The 17,574-nt window shown below is 36.2% G+C and overlaps 1 protein-coding gene across 1 annotated transcript; it reads right to left on the bottom strand.

The window, feature by feature from the left end:
* Positions 1–12,325: 12,325 nt before the first annotated feature.
* Positions 12,326–14,719, bottom strand: LOC131061107 (extensin-2-like). Its single transcript, XM_059218699.1, has one exon. The coding sequence runs from the start codon at positions 14,655–14,657 to the stop codon at positions 12,348–12,350; it is 2,310 nt and encodes a 769-aa protein (XP_059074682.1). The 5' UTR covers positions 14,658–14,719; the 3' UTR covers positions 12,326–12,347.
* Positions 14,720–17,574: the final 2,855 nt, after the last annotated feature.

Here is a 17,574-nt window from a genome sequence, read left to right as displayed (position 1 = left end):
GTTTAGCGAGAAAAAAACCCAATTATCAACTCGCGACTGCGTGAAAAATAAGACACAGTCGGCCAAAAAAAATAAATTATTGACAAGTACCATGTATGCACTACTTTAGAACTTAAAATTGCGTACAGGGTGCTAAGTCCTAAAGTAGCACGTACGCGGTCATTTTTGTAAAGGAACCCCGTATGCGCTTTTGTCCCTTTAGGCTTGGGGACAACGAACCTTAGCGCATACGTAGTGATTTGAGTTTTTAGTACCATGATCGCGGTGCCTATTTTTTCAAGTGTTTTTAGGTGTGTGTCCACTTTTCTACACACTATCTTTGTGCACTTACCTAATTGAAGATTGGAATACATTGATAAGATAATGAGAAAGGATACATGAAGGAAGTATGAATGATAATCCAATGTTAGAATATGTGAATTATTGTGTTCCTTCAAAGTTACACACTAGCGTTGTCCTTTCCTTTCCTTGGCTTCCTCAAAATCCACAATGACTTTTTATTCTTTTGTAATTGAAGGTAAATAAACAAACTTTGTCACTTTAAATAAATTATAAACAAAATGTTCTAAATATAGAATGAATTTATCTATTTGAATACATGGAGATGTCTTTTTATAACTGACAGTTATGCATTACATATTGGATAATTTAATTTATTTTAATTTAAGTTACTTTAATTTAGATTATTTTGATTTAATTTAGTTTTATTTAATTTATTTTAATTTAAGTTATTTGATTTAATTTAGGTTATATTAAATTAATTTTAATTATTTAAATTGTTTAATTCAATTTATTATTTTATTTGCATTAATTTAAATAAAATCTAGTTTGTATATATATATATATTGATAAAAGTGGAATACTCCACTAAATTTTATTAATATATATATATTTTTTATTTTTACACAGGATTCAAAGAGCATACCAGAGGAAAGAACCCTGGAAAGAAAACCTCCGGTCACAACTCATAAAACAAAACCCTAAAAGTTTATACAATCTGCCGCTTAGAAAATGCGGTCACCTATAATAGCAGCTTTACATAGAGGCCATATGGCACTTAACAAACCCATCAGAAAATTCTCAAAAAATAAACTTCTCTGCTTGCTAATAAAGGAAGGAGACAGATGAAACCGTAGCCCTGCTCAAAAACCCGTGGACCAAAATCTTTTTGCTCTCTATTGCTCTGTAATACCTGTACTATAATGCAAAACCAAGAGTCTTTGTGCCAGGGAATTCAAGAACCATGTGCTAGAGCCTTCCAATGGAGGAGAAGAAGGAGGCACCATCTAGATAGGTGAAATCGACACTGGCGAAGACCGAACGGTGTGCATTGATTCTAAGAGAAAGTGGATTCCTGCAAATATATTGACAGCTACAGCCAAACAATCTAGTGATACATGATCTAATAGAGCTACCATAGCAAATAATGTATCATCATATGAGTTAGATATCAAACCATTCCTTAAAATTGAAAGAAGTTCCCCATGCCAACCAGAAGATAGTAACTGAGAATGAGAAATAAAACCAGCATATTCAAAATCACCAAATTCAAAATGTTAATTAGATAATGCACTGTCCAAATCATCAGTAGTGTAGAAATGGGAGTTGAAATATGCATCAAAAATTGCCCTGACCATAGCAGAATCCAGAAGCACATCCATACAGAAAGTGAGAAATCGAGATGCAATATCAACAAGAAAACAACCTGTGCTTTCCGCCAGCCATCACTTTCCCAAAACCTTGCGAAAAGCCAGAGAAAAATCCAACGAATAAACTTGAAACAAACACTCAAGCTTTTCATCATCCAAAACATAAGAGTCTTAGAAATCATAGTGTTTGCGAGGCATCAAAGTGTGGTAACCCACTGATTCCATCAAGAAAGATAATGCAAAGCCAAGAGAAAGCATAGGAATATAAAGAGCTCAATGTCATCATAAGAAAGCAACACAACCACGAAAGGTCGGCACAATAACTATTACCTCAAGCAAACCCAAAAAAGATATGTGCAAAACAACAACGAGAAGCCGCCACCTTTATAAAAAATGATGACAATATCCACACGATGCACATAGCCATAAATCAAAAACATGCCAAGCAATAAACAAAGATATCCACATGAGCGAGATCTCCCTAATGAGTCAAGAAAACTCAAAAATCTGCCACCACTTGGAAAGGAAGGTAAATGACACCATAAAACTGAAAGTACGCCAACCGGTGGAGCATAATGAGCATGAGGTAAACACATGAAATCCGTGCAGTCATCAAGGAATAAGCAAATGACATATAACAATAATGATCATCGCAGGGAAGATTTCAATCATGCGTAATATAATTACCCCCGCACACCACAAATCCCCAGCTAATCTTGCAATAAAGGCAAACCTGTACGGAGACTAAGATTACATAGTAATGCAGTCACAATGCTGCATGCCTAAATATAATCGTCCAGTGAGGTACAAGGTCAATCTATAGCAAATGAGTAAGAATAAACAAACATAGAGTGAAAATAAAGAGTATAGCATGATAATAAGAGACTCCCACACACCACAAATTCCAACCACTTAGAAAAGAAAAAACCCGAACCCTCCCTGAGATTACACATAGTAATGCAAACATAATGAAGTAATGACCAAGAGTCAGACACCACCACATTAAATTGCATGCCTGAATGTAATCACCAGACAAGGCACAAGGCCGTGCTTCTGCAAATAACCTGGTACCAGTTAAACCGGATGAGGAGGTAAAGAACTGGAGGCCACCTCAACCAAGTCTTGGATATCCTCATCCAATGCTTTATTAACCAAGAAGTCTGCCACCTTATTAGCTTCTCTAAAGTAGTGAACCATAGTGAAGGAATTAAACAACTCAAGCTGATCAAGAATCCTGTTCAACCAATACTTTAAATGCCAGGAGTGGGAAGAGCGATTCGTAACCATGTAAAAAACTACCTGAGAATCACCCTCAATAACAACATCCAACAAATGTAATGAAAGAAGCAAATCAAGACCCGTGGAAAGAGCAAGAAGTTCAGCCACATTGTTAGTCCCATAGGCAATACATTGACATTGAGCTTTTATGATACCAGCCCTATCATCAGAGACCACAATCCCAATGGCAGATTTACTAGGATTACCATGAGAGGCTCCATCAAAGTTCAATTTAACTTTTGAAGCTGGAGGTGGCAACCAAACCACTTCCTTTCTATTTACTAAAGGTCGTGGTTGAGAAATTGCACCACTCAAAGGGAGTGTTTGCAAGGTTGCCCAGTTTTTGGTCACCCAATTGTCCCAAGGTGTGTAAGTATTATACAAACTAGAACATTTATAGATGAAAGCCAAAAAAGTCTCAGAAATCAACTTCTCTATGCAAAAGAGCACATCATGTAGAGGGGAGGAAAGTTTCTTAAAAATCCTATTGTTCCTCTCAAGCCAAATTTTCCAAATTAGAACAGAAGGAGCAATTATCCAAAGGCAAGCATAAAATGCAGATGGATATAATAGGGGCCAGCTCATAAAGTGAGATCTAAGGTCCTTACTAAGAACAGATCTCCAATTTAACTTGTTAAAAAGCCAATTCCAGCAATGATTAGCAAAGGGACAATGCAGGAAGAGATTATCCATGGATTCAAGGGACCCACCACACATGACACAAGGAAAAACAATAGTAATACCCAACCTATCTAATCTCATGCCAGTAAGAATTCTATCTTGAACAGCCAGCCAAGCAAACTCCCCTGCTTTAGGCAAACAGGCAGCATGCCAAAATAGCTTAAATGGCAAATCATCCCTTTTAACATCTAAGGACAAAAAATTATATCCTTCTTTGACCAAATATTCCCCTGATTTTGAATAAGACCAAATGAGCTCATCATCCTTCTCTGAGAAGAGTAATGGGCGTTTCTTAAGCTCATCCACAAATGTAGTTTTAATATCCTGATCCACCGAAAGAGAATCAATTGATTTCCATTTTACCATAGGCAGGGAACCCGAGGAGTCTACAAAAAAATAATCTGCCACAAAAATGCCCCAGGAGGCTTTAAGGATGGACATAAGGGGTGACCAATCCCTAAGACTAGACAATACCGGGAAACCATTCCAAACTTAATCCCAAAACCTAGCCTTACAACCATTATGAATAAGCCAGGACAATCCTAGAAAAATGACAAATCTACACTCAATCATAAAATTCCATATCATAGACCCCTTGGGAAGAGAAGAAGCAGTGAAGATAGCCTCCCTAGAACAATTATTTAGGTACTTTGCAGATAAAATGGATGCCCATTTAGAGGTAGGTTGCTTATAAAATTTCCAAACCAACTTAGCACCAAGAGCCAAGTTCTGCTTACCTAGGTCCTTAATCCCAACACCTCCTTTTTCCCTAGGAGCACAAACCCTATCCCAAGCCAACAGGGAGATCCTATTTTTCTTATTAACATTATTATTCCATAAAAAAGATCTTACAATTGATTGAAGAGCAACCACATATTTTTTCGGAGCCTTTAAAATGGATAATAGATAGATAGGAACCGCATTTAAAATAGCTCTAATAAGCACAATTTTACCAGAAAAAGTTAACCACTTGTGAGACCAAGAAAGAATCCTGGATGAGATAGCCCCTGAAACCCATTCCCAAAAATTATGCTTCTCCAAGCCAGTATAAAACGACAACCCTAAATAGTTGCAAGGAAATTGACCCACGGAAAAGCCCCAAAACTGAGACAATCTGGTCTGCACTAGAGAGGAGACATTAGGGAAGAAAACTTTTGATTTCGTCTGATTAACCTTTTGCCCAGAGAACAAAGAATAATCCAAAATGATCTTGTTAATGACCTGAGCTTCCCCCATAGTAGCTATGCCAAACAGTAAAGTATCATCCGCAAATAAGCAATGAGTATGGTACATGGTCATATGAGGGATGGAAATCCCCTTCCATAGGCCACTCTCCCTGGCACATGAAATGGCTCTACTAAAGGCTTCAACTAGAATGATAAACAAAAAGGGCGATAACGGATCCCCTTGCCTAAGGCCTCTAGACAAGGCAAAAAAACCACATGGAGAACCGTTCAAAATTATTGAGAACCTAACCGTGCTAATACAAGCCTAAAGCCATTTGACCCATTTAATTCCAAACCCAAATTTCGTGAGCACAGACAATAGTGCCTGCCACTTTACCCTGTCGTAGGCCTTTATCATATCCAATTTGAGAATCATAGCTGGAATAGATAACTGAGAGATGGAATGAAGAATCTCATGGGCCACAATAGCCCCTTCTGAATATATAGAGTGATATAATGAAAATTTTAAATATTTAATTTGAGAACTCTTATTATAATTGGTTGACCGGATTAAGGTTATTTAATTTTTTTTTAATTAGTAAAATATATATTTTATTTAATTGAGATATATGTATTACAACTTCAAAAAGATAACAAACTATCAAAAAACTCCCAAAACAAGACATCCATGACACTGTCATCACCACCCTTCCAAAAGCTGGATTTCAAAACCAGTACCCAGCACCCACACATCCACTCCCCATACTTAAAAGTACGAAAAAAATTATTACATCTTTCCTGTCGAAAAATAGGCATTTCAAATTGAAGTTTAAAGTTCAACTATAAAATTAACTGAAAAAGAGAGCAAAGAAAAATGACACCTAATATGGGTAGCGTGCCTGTAATGACCTATTCAGGATTCCTCCTTCACGCCTCTTGCAGTCGAGGCACTCGATTCACCAACCACCCAATTACGGTGAGAGCCTCCTCTTCCGGCAATTTGTTGCCTCCTTCCTTCTGGCTTCTTACTCATTGCACCTCATTGGCTTGGAGAAACCACCCCGCCATCCTATCCACCTTTTGCATCATCTCCCGCCTGTTTAGCTAGTTCTGTGGATAGTCTCCTTGTTATCCACCTCCTAGGGCTCATTTTCTCCACCGCTCTCCTGCCACCCTCCTGCCTAATCACATCTTCTATCTCCATAATCTGGACAAAGATTAAAAGCCCTTCCCAGCCTCTATTTGCATCATCCTTGAAACACAATTTAACTTCCTCACGATGTTGAAGAAACTGAATGTGTGAGTGACGCACCGTCATCTCCTCATTTTCCTTCGAGATACCTTCTGTAAGATTAAATCCCCATCCCGACACTGCCCACTCCAGCAGGGATTCCAAATTTAACATATATTCCCCTGGAATTAGTCTCTGCAACACATTTCGCACCTCTTCAACCGTGTGTCCCAACTCTAGACCCCAAGCCGTGAACATCGAGTAGATGTTTGCTCCGCACTTGTAACGGTGACTAATGACAACCACCTCTTATCCTAAAACTAGCTGAACTGCTTTTAAAATCAGCGGGTCTTTAACGAGAAACATTCTCTTGAGTTTCTTTGGCAAAACAGGACCACAAAATGCTGGCATTAGTTTGGAAGATTCCAAGGTGAAATTAGCTTCCATTTTGAGCTTTCTGAAAAATTACAGAGATTTTTGATAAAACCAGATTTGAAACTAGTTTCACCAACTTTCCAAGTCTATTTATTATTAGTGCAAGCATTACGAAATTGGCATTTAATGCATGGCTTTCCACCATCGCCACCAATTCAGAGCATGTCGCAATAACTGCTCATTAACTCACACTTACGTAGGAAAACAGACAGCTTCTGACAAGGGATTTGAATTTAATGTCTTACAAACTTGGCAATGTGTCTTAACTCCATTTAGTGATTTCATTTATGTCATTCCACCACCTCACCTCCCCTGGCTCGAGTTCACATGCTTCATTTGACAGCTGATCTGCAAGAGTGTTTCCCTCTCTTTTCATGTGTGAGATGCAATAATTATTGAACATTTTTAGTTTTTAATTTATTATATTTACATATTTGTTTAATTTCCAACACGGAGTATGTCCTTTAATCAAAGCCTGGACAACAATTTGGGAATCACCCTCTAAATGTAATTTTGACACCTTCAGATTAGCTGCTAAATCAACTGCAAGTAGAGCCGCCTGAACTTTCGCCTCATTATTAGTGTCGTCTTGAAGTCTTCTAACCCCCTTGCACATGACCTTTTCTTCATCATCACAAGCCACACATCTCGCTCCTGAGATCCCTGGATTGCCTTTTGATGCTCCATCAAAATTTATTTTCACCTACCCCTTCTCTGGTTTTGACTATTTAACCATCACTCTATCCAGACGGTCACTATTAGGATTAACCCTAGGGAACCCATGAATGGGTTTATTTAAAATATTTTTATTACAATACTACACATGCAATTTATTTAAATATAAATTATTTAATTTTTTAAATTTAAGTTATTTAATTTAGTTTTATTTAAATTATTTAATTCCATGCATTAATAACTAGAGATGGTCAAATAAAATTAAATATTTAACTAATTATAACTTGTTACAATACTAAATATGCAATTTATTTTAATTTCAGTTATTTGATTTAATTTAGATTAATTTAATTTAATTTTAATTGTTTTAAATTGTTTAATTTAATTAATTATTTTATTTTATTTATAATAATTTAAAATAAAATCTAGTAAATATTTTATTGATTTATATATATATATATAAAGAGAGAGAGAGATATTTAATTTATTTTCATTAAATTATTTAAATTAATTTAATTTAATTTATTATTTTATTTTATTTACATTAATTTGAAATAAAATCTAATATATATTTTATTGATTTCTATTTATACTCTATAATAAAAATTTTAAATATTTAATTTGAGAACTCTAATTATAACTGATTGACTAGATTAAAAATATTCAAATTATATGTAACAACAATTTTGTAAGGGTAGTTTAGTTTTTTGGTTTATATTTAAGGCGATAACCGAAGGTTTTCTTGCGGGTTCTTTCCTGTCAGTATGCCTTTTGAACCCGTTGTAAAAATTATTAAATATAATAAAAAAGTTTAGTGGCTTGCCCACTTTTATTAAAAAAAAAAAAAAAAAAAATCAAATTATTTTATTTTTATTATTACTATTAAATATTAAACTGATTCTAATTTGTTACAATACTACATGTGCAATTTATTTTAATTTAAATTATTTAAATTATTTTTATTTAAGTAATAGTAAAATTAATTGTAATTATGACGAGTGTCAATTTTAATCATAGGGGTTTTTTAATTGTGCATATCTATCAATACATTATGTGAGTATTAATACCCTCTCAGCATAACCAATTGTAATTATGACGTGTGTCAATTTTAATCATAGGGGGTTTTTAATCACGGATATCTATCAATCCATTATGTGAGTATTAATATGCCTCTCGGTGTAATTAATATTTTATATTTAATATTCCAAAATAGTACTTTGAGGAGGGACATAACATTATATTTCAATGTAGCACTCAACATGATAAAGAATTTAGTTGCACGTGTTATTTTATATATTTTAGTTGACAATCATTTTCTTTGATTTTGTCTTTGAGTCTAGATTAGATATATTAATATAGTTTTAGATTTTTATTTTTATTTTTATTTTGTTGGAAATGATAATAAGGATGTCACTAAGCAAGTCAAAAGTTTGTTTTAGAAGTCAAAAATAAGATAATGCTTAATTGGATAGATACATAGACTTTTTATGTAAATGATATGAAAATTACAACTTGCTAGCTTAGAAAGGTGATGTTCCATTAGAGTAGTCCTTCAGTACTTGGATCAAGCACTCTTGGGAGTACCATCACATTAAGCTCACTATAGTTCATAACCTTACCATGATCTTTTTGTTTTTTTATTTGATAACCCTAACAAGCATGCATGCTCCTCAAAAAGTGATCCAATTGTTGGTTTTTGATGAGCACACTTATGGGGTTATCTCACTAGACCTAAGACTTTAAAAGTCTCTAAGAGATTCTAGTTTTCTTAGATCTTGTTTATTTTACAAATTGATTAGGTTTGCCAAACCCAAAGTTTTAGAGACCAAACCACCACATTGGAAGATTGGCTAACATGACCTTATTTTGGGTATTGTTAAGATAAGGTCATCAAAAGCCATGATCATGTCATAATTTAAGATCAACAAGTGTTCTACATTCTCATTCCCAATGGAGATCAATGACAATGCATCTGGAGAGCATTCTCTTGACTTAAGTCACATAACATTTTAGCTTACATAAGTCAACAAGACTTTAAAGAATGTCAAGCATGTAGTTCTTACATGACATATCACTCCTTTGTCATAAAAGATCTTGTCATGTCCCCATTGTAGGAAAATAATAATCATGATGATGATGATGATGATAATAATATTGATAGTAACAACAACAACAATAATAAAGTTGATAGGGGGGTTGCTTGTCACAATAGGAAGGTTGTATGGTTCCCCTTTGTAACTTACTCCCCCTATGGGTAGTTAGGAAATGGTTCCAACATGGGCATCTTGATAGAAGTATGGACATCCATAAAACCTTATGAATAAAGAAAAATCACGAGGGAAAAGAAGGGTCTATTTTAATTGCCTGAGTATATAGGTGTGCACAATATGGAATCATGAAGGATACACAAATAGGTTGGATAATGCCTCCATAAATGTATTCCCATGGAATACCATGATTCTAGGATATGCATAAAACTTATTTGTCGAAATTGTTCCCAATATATTATATGTACAAAAGATAACTTTGTGTTTCCTTACTTTCCATTAAGAATTATTAACTATAGCAAACCATTTGAAGGAACTATCTTGTGCTATACGATAGTAACCAATAAAACTCTGTGAGCTATTGATTGGTTTTAGAATGGGTATTGGTAAGTGGAAATTTATTGAGTGTGAATATTTGACAATGCCTCTATACTTGTTGAAACTAAAATAATCATTACTTTGTGTGAAATATATTACAACATGGTGTCTTGGCTTAATGATAAGTATAGGAAGGCTTAAGTTAGCCTGTTGACAATACGGATGTCTCCTATAAGTAATTTTTATATATTAGATAATGATTTTTCAATTAATAATTGAATTATGTAAATGGCCTTTAAGACTATCTTATGAGATTGTACTTGTGTATGTATGTATGTCCCAATAGAGGCCATGTCATTGGTGTTCAATGTGTTATGTATGTGTTAGAAACTTGAACCCAAGACCTATAAAATAATTGTGTAGTGTAATAGTTTCTTTTGAGTTACTATAACTAGATTAACTAGACTAGGGAATAACCTTGAAGAGAGATGAAATTTTTCACCATGCTGCACATTTGAAGTTAGACTATGAAGCTACAAGTCTTAGATTGAGAAATTTGGGGGAAGAGATCAGTACAATGAAGAAAAACCTTGAGGAAAATAGGAAGGAACTAGGAAAAAATAGAAACATTCAATCTAGTAGAAAGTTGAGAGGTTTAGAGTTGTTACCATTAGCAAACCACTTCATATTGGATGCAGTGAATTCACAAGTAGAATTTAACCAAACTAGCTTCCTAAGAGGAAACCTAATGCAAAGTTCGTTCAAAACTATGGAGGAGTCTTAGGATGCTCAAGTTTTGGAAGGTGGAGCATAGACATACATGAATAGAATCAGAAATACATGGAATAGAATTAGATTCACAAGCTAAAGATGTAGTTGCAAAGGTCAAGCAAAACAAAGAAAATCCTAAAGACAAAGCAATACCTCAATACAATAATTACATCATCAAGACTCAATTTCTTAAAATGATTTTGTCAAAATAAATCAAGTTGGCTTGGTTTCTAACCATGCTCACAAGTTATTTACAAAGGAAAAAGAAGTTTCAAAATATGACATTATTTTTCTTTCTTAAGAGAAGGTTCCATGCCACATGAAGAGGTAAAAGCTAGAGGAATCATACAATCTATTTTGACAATCTAGTATTAGTGATTGGTATTATTGATGATAATTACATCAAGTGTCACTAATTCCTTAACAATAGAATCTATGAAAAGTCAATTTTTACGCATTATCGTACTAATATGATGACAGTTGAATAAAAATGCACTTTTTAAAGTTCATTAATAATTCTTTAATTGTTTATGAGTGCTTTGAATTAAAGATTGACTTTTTTAACATCATGTATACTAGTATGGTCCATGAAAACATATCTCTAAATACTTAAGATCTCAAACACTTGCATAATTCAAACATATTATAGTTTAACCTCATTGATTGAATAATGATGTCTTACAAACATAATATAGCTTTATTTTATTAATTTGAATGATGGTTTATGATTCAGTTCTTATAATAGATTATATTATCAATTAAAAATTAGTTTTGATATATTATTTGAAAGAATTTTAAACTAGTAAATAACATTTAAAACTGTAATCAAATTATTAATATGTACAAATATTCAGTCATGGTAATCAAGTATTATACAAAATGATATTAAAAACATAAGTCTATATACATAACCTAAAGTATTTTAAAATTTTGTATCTATCAATCATTTGATAATACTTTTAACACCATTGCCATTGCACATACCTAAATTCTTAAAATAAGATATCAAATTACAAATTAGTTAAAACATCTCTTCCAAACTGTAAAATATTATTAATCATTTCCACCCCGACATTCTTAATTATTTGATAAAAAAGTAAAAAGTTGACTAAATGATCATGAATCTTATAATGATTAAATTTATTGTAGAAAGCAATCATTTTTTTTTGGAACTCAATCAGATAAAATGCTGAAATTTTTGGTGGGCCTGTGAAAAATTGTAGGGATTACAAATCTTGCATAATCGACTGTCAAATTTGTCCCAACTAATTATGTCAGTGTCTTCTTAAAATGCAAATTTAATCAGGGAAAGATGACTAACAAACAATGTTCACAGAAGACGCTTTCAGACCATTCAGAATAAAAGATTGAAGTACATAAATTGGATTAAGACTGGAGAGCAATTGGCACTTTATTCAACTTTATACAATAGCAGAGCCATGAATAAGCAAATTCCTCAGAGTACAAACAATATCATTGCATAAAAAGAGACAACAAATCTTTATTGCGCTTCAGTTTCTCTTCAAATATCCCATTTGAATGAAACCAATATCAATCAACTTATTACTAACAAGTCCAACCAGCAATACTAATCTACTCGAGTTCACAAATGTTGTTGTGACATATGCGATAAACCTTCTGAACAGTGTTGTTGTAAAACCAGCTAAATAAGATGGAGGTGGTACTCTCTCAAATATTGTTGTTTTACTTGAGCAGATTGCATTCCAGATTTCGTTACCTAGAAAACATCAGAAAGAAGGAAATCTTTAGTTCATAGTTATCATATGAAATGCCTCAAGAAAACTAAATTGTAAGAAATAAGATTCATGAAAGAAAAACTCACCTGTTGGACTGGAAAACTCTTGGTGGTGAAAGTCTATAGTGGTGGAGGTGGAGAATGGTAATAGTATGGGGGAGGAGGAGAAGGAGATGGAGGAGGTGGCGACTTGTAGTAATATGGTGGTGGTGGGGAAGGAGATGGAGGTGGTGGGGACTTGTAGTAGTAGGGAGGTGGAGGTGAAGGGGATGGTGGGGGAGGAGACTTGTAGTAGTAGGGAGGTGGGGGTGAAGGGGATGGTGGGGGAGGAGACTTGTAGTAGTAGGGAGGTGGGGGTGAAGGCGATGGTGGGGGAGGAGACTTGTAGTAGTAGGGAGGTGGGGGTGAAGGGGATGGTGGGGGTGAAGGGGATGGTGGGGGAGGAGACTTGTAGTAGTAGGGAGGTGGGGGTGAAGGAGATGGCGGGGGAGGAGATTTGTAGTAGTAAGGAGGTGGTGGTGAAGGGGATGGAGGAGGGGGTGACTTGTAGTAGTAAGGTGGAGGAGGAGAAGGAGAGGGTGGAGGAGGAGACTTGTAATAGTATGGAGGTGGAGGTGAAGGAGATGGTGGAGGAGGAGATTTGTAGTAGTATGGTGGAGGGGGAGATGGTGAAGGAGGAGGGGGTGACTTGTAGTAATAAGGAGGTGGAGGGGAAGGGGATGGAGGAGGAGGTGACTTGTAGTAATATGGAGGAGGAGGAGAGGGTGATGGTGGTGGTGGGGATTTGTAATAGTATGGTGGTGGAGGAGAAGGTGATGGCAGAGGAGGGGACTTGTAGTAGTATGGTGGGGGAGGGGAAGGTGATGGTGGGGGTGGGGACTTGTAGTAGTATGGAGGAGGAGGAGAAGGTGATGGTGGTGGTGGGGGTGATGGTGAGGGAGGGGGTGGAGACTTGTAGTAGTATGGTGGAGGTGGAGATGGTGATGGAGGGGGAGGTGACTTGTAGTAGTAGGGCAGTGGAGGTGAGGGAGATGGAGGAGGAGGTGACTTGTAGTAATAGGTTGGTGGTGGTGAGGGAGATGGTGGAGGGGGTGACTTATAGTAGTACACTGGAGAGGGTGATGGTGATGGAGGAGGGGGCGACTTATAGTAATAAGGAGGTGGAGGTGAAGGGGATGGAGGAGGAGGTGATTTGTAGTAGTATGGGGGAGGAGGAGAGTGTGATGGTGGTGGTGGGGACTTGTAATAGTATGTCGGTGGAGGAGGGGACTTGTAATAGTATGATGGATGAGAGGAAGGTGATGGTGGAGGTGGAGACTTATAGTAATATGATTCATGGGTTGGTGGTGATGGTGGAAGTGGGGAATTGTGGTGTTTTTGATGGTGGTGATGCTTGTGATGGTGGTGGCTATGATGGGGAGGCTTGTAATAACAAGGTGGAGGAGAGTGTGATGATGGTGGAGGTGGGGACTTGTAGTAGTATGGTGGTGGAGGTGAGGGTGAGGGTGGTGGAGGAGACTTGTAGTAATAAGGAGGAGGTGGAGACGGTGAGGGAGGGGGTGGAGATTTATAGTAGTAAGGAGGAGGAGGAGATGGTGAGGGAGGGGGTGGAGACTTGTAGTAATAGGGAGGAGGAGGATATGGTGATGGTGGGGGTGGAGACTTGTAATAGTAAAGAGGAGGTGGAGATGGTGATGGTGGGGGTGGAGACTTGTAGTAGTAAGGAGGAGGGGGAGATGGTGAGGGAGGAGGTGGGGACTTGTAGTAGTAAGGGGGAGGAGGAGATGGTGAGGGAGGAGGTGGGGACTTATAGTAGTAAGGGGGAGGAGGAGATGGTGAGGGAGGAGGTGGGGACTTGTAGTAGTAAGGGGGAGGAGGAGATGGTGAGGGAGGAGGTGGGGACTTGTAGTAGTAAGGGGGAGGAGGATATGGTGAGGGAGGAGGTGGAGACTTGTAGTAGTATGGGGGAGGTGGAGATGGTGATGGTGGGGGCGGAGACTTGTAGTAGTAAGGGGGAGGAGGAGATGGCGAGGGAGGGGGTGGGGAGTTGTAGTAATAAGGGGGAGGTGGAGATGGTGATGGTGGGGGTGGAGACTTGTAGTAGTAAGGGGGAGGAGGAGATGGGGATGGAGGTGTTGGAGACTTGTAGTAGTAAGGTGGAGGAGGAGATGGTGATGGAGGGGGTGGGGATTTGTAGTAATAAGGTGGAGGAGGAGATGGTGATGGAGGGGGTGGAGACTTGTAGTAATAAGGAGGAGGAGGAGATGGTGATGGAGGAGGGGGAGATTTGTACTCATATTCACTCAGAATACGGCCCTCCTCAGCATTTGCAGAAGCAGCATTGCTAATGATGGCAATGAATCCCAGCAGCAGCAGTGTAATAAGCCGGGGGCAGAGGCTACCGCCTCCTCCCCATTGAAACTCCGCCATTGTCGAGCCAAAACACCAGTACCCAATCTCTGTGCTAATCTACTGCACTTGACAGAACTAGCTCTTCTTTTTCTTGCAGAGGAGCACAGAAACTGCTCTCTGATATCCAAAACAAACGCAAGGAAGTGTTTATATAGCACAGATCCAAGAGGCAACTTGCATTCCTTTAACAAACAAAGTGTATTACAAGCCAAAAAAAGGGCATTTGCAGTGACAAACAAGGCATTTCCAGTCACTACCAAAGTAAAATAGTAAAAACTAATCATATTTTAGTTAGCTTATTAATTTAGCCCGAGTCAACTGGCGACTTGAGAGTAGAAGCCCACATGGCTTGGCCTTAATTTATTTTATTTACTTGACCTTAATTTATTATTTTATTTACGCCAGCAATGTTTGCTTACTGCTCTCAGAGGTGGTAACGCTCATGCAATAGCTGGATTTGCTACATACGAATAACATAAGATGTTTATATACTGAAAATCTGCAGAGTCAACTTTCTCCAGCACCAGGAAGAACTTTCCATCCATGCGATGCATGATAAAGAGTTCTGTTGCATGTGTTATTTTATTTTTTTAATTCACAAGCGTTGTCTTTAAATTTCTTAATTGACTTCGTCTTGAGCATAGATTAAAGATAGTATGCAAAATGTGAAACGTGGAGGAGGCACCACATGTTGGATAGTGCTCCTCCAAAATAAATGCATTCTTAAGTATGGAATACCATGATTGTAGGATATGTAAAAAACTTATTTGTTGAAAGGATGGAATAACTTTCAAGTAATTGTAATTGGCAGGTGATGGATGGATTTTGAATAAGAGCTCAAGGTTATATAAGAGTATGGATTGTTTTAAAAATATTTTTCTCTATTTTGAGAAGGGTGTAGTTTTGTTGAGTAAAAAGGGAACAATTTAGAGTTCAATTGGAATAAAGAAGTAAATGACATGTTCAATATCTATGCAAAGTAGTCTACGTCATTCATGCACTTTAGATCTAAATCCATATCAAATGACATGTTCAATATCTATGCAAAGTAGTATGCTTCACTCATGCACTTTAGATCTAAATCCATGTCATTCTTTGGGACAAGACACCACTATCAAGCTCCGAAGAACATGCTTAGTTTGGTAGATATTCTTGATGATTATATTCATTTAAAAGAGTGTAAAAAAGTTCTAATCTTCTTTATGATATTTGAGAATGCGAAATATAATGGAAACAATCTTGACATTAAGAGAATATGTTCTTAAAGCTCCCAAGAAAGGCTCATGGTTGAAGGCATGGGGAATATTAGTTATGCTTGTTTGTACACCCTTGCTGAAGCTCACTCTTTGGCTAGAGGTACCTTTGTTTCTAAATATAATATTAAACTCTATTTATATTAGATTCTATACAAGAAATATTGGGTTACATATTAAGGTGGACAAAACCAAAAGGTTAAGAATGTTGCAAGTGTTAGAAAGTGTACATCTTCATATGATGAGTTGATGGATATAGTGTTACTATTGTTTTGGATATGACTTGAGAATTGTTCATGTTAAAAGTAAGGCCATAAATATTGTTGTGAATTTTCCAAAGTATTTGATAACCTTTATGTGATCTTGTTGGTCCATGTTACATTCCTAATTTGAAAGAATGTGGTAATATAATATGATTATGATATGGATATCATTGATTCATATTATATTAGCAAACCTTTGTAGAGCCATTTAGAGCTTTATGTAGCTATTGCATCAAAAGGATATTTTGGTTGATATTGTCTTGCATTTGGATATGATTGATTTTTACACTACTTAGTGTGATTTGTAGAAATATTTCAAGCAATATTTAGTCAAGAAAACTACTTTAAGTATTATCTATAAATCTAAAATAACGAGTCTATAGTCAACTATACTTTACTAGGATATAAACATTGGGTAAATAATTATTTTGGTAGATGGATAGGAAAATCCTTATGTGTTAAACAAAGGAAAATCTTAGATGATTTGTAGATAGTGCATTTAGAATTCAAATATTTCATTCTAAAGTTGTAAATCAAAGGTTGAGAAATCATTGTGAAATGTGGTAATAGTCAATTGATCTTAATTGTATGAACAAATTTTGTATAAGTCCCACTAGGGCTATGACTACTTCATCACTAGATCATTGCCAAAATAATGATCTAGTGATGAAGTAGTAATAATGTACCTTGAGAGAGATATTGTGAGGAGAAATGCATGATACACTTGATCCCATTTGAAAGTGTGTATGTAGGTACTCCTTGGAAAAATGATGCCCTTGTGATTCATCCATATGGGAGAGTTTAGGGGATAACTCTAGGGTTTGAAATTGTTCCTAAATTTGACTATCTCTCTCTTTTCAATATGTTTCACCCTGAGGCTAAATTTGCATCAGATAATAATGATCTTACCTTCTAATTAATATATCCCTAATATATAGGCTCGAGATAATAGTTTAAGGGTATATGCATTAAGATGATGGACCAAGAAGTGACCATTCCACTTTTTCAGCCCATCTAAGAAATAAAACAAACACATTTTTCTTGGCATAAAAAGGAAAACATCAAGAGGACAAGCTCATTTAAAATCAACCTCTAACCTACAAAATAATGTCTGCAATTTTGGAGAAGCATGCTCACATTTGGGAAATATACATATCATTACTACTTCATCACTAGATCATTGCCAAAATGCCACCATGATAGCCTTGAGGTTAACGAGGTAATATCTCTTCTTTTTTTAGTATAAAATTTGATTGAATAGTGTAGCATCCTAAATTGTACCTACCTACAATTTTGTCCTCACCTAGGCCTCACTTTGGCGTTCCATTTTCCAAGGCCTAATTGTAATGCTGATTCTACTCACACCACTTACCCACACCACTTACCTATTCTGCATTCTCATCAATTTCCTACTTCCAC

The sequence above is a fragment of the Cryptomeria japonica genome, chromosome 4 (assembly GCF_030272615.1).
Source record: "Cryptomeria japonica chromosome 4, Sugi_1.0, whole genome shotgun sequence".
NCBI lineage: Eukaryota > Viridiplantae > Streptophyta > Pinopsida > Cupressales > Cupressaceae > Cryptomeria > Cryptomeria japonica.
Note: the sequence above shows the minus strand (reverse complement) of the source record. Positions and strands in the feature narration are given on the sequence as shown.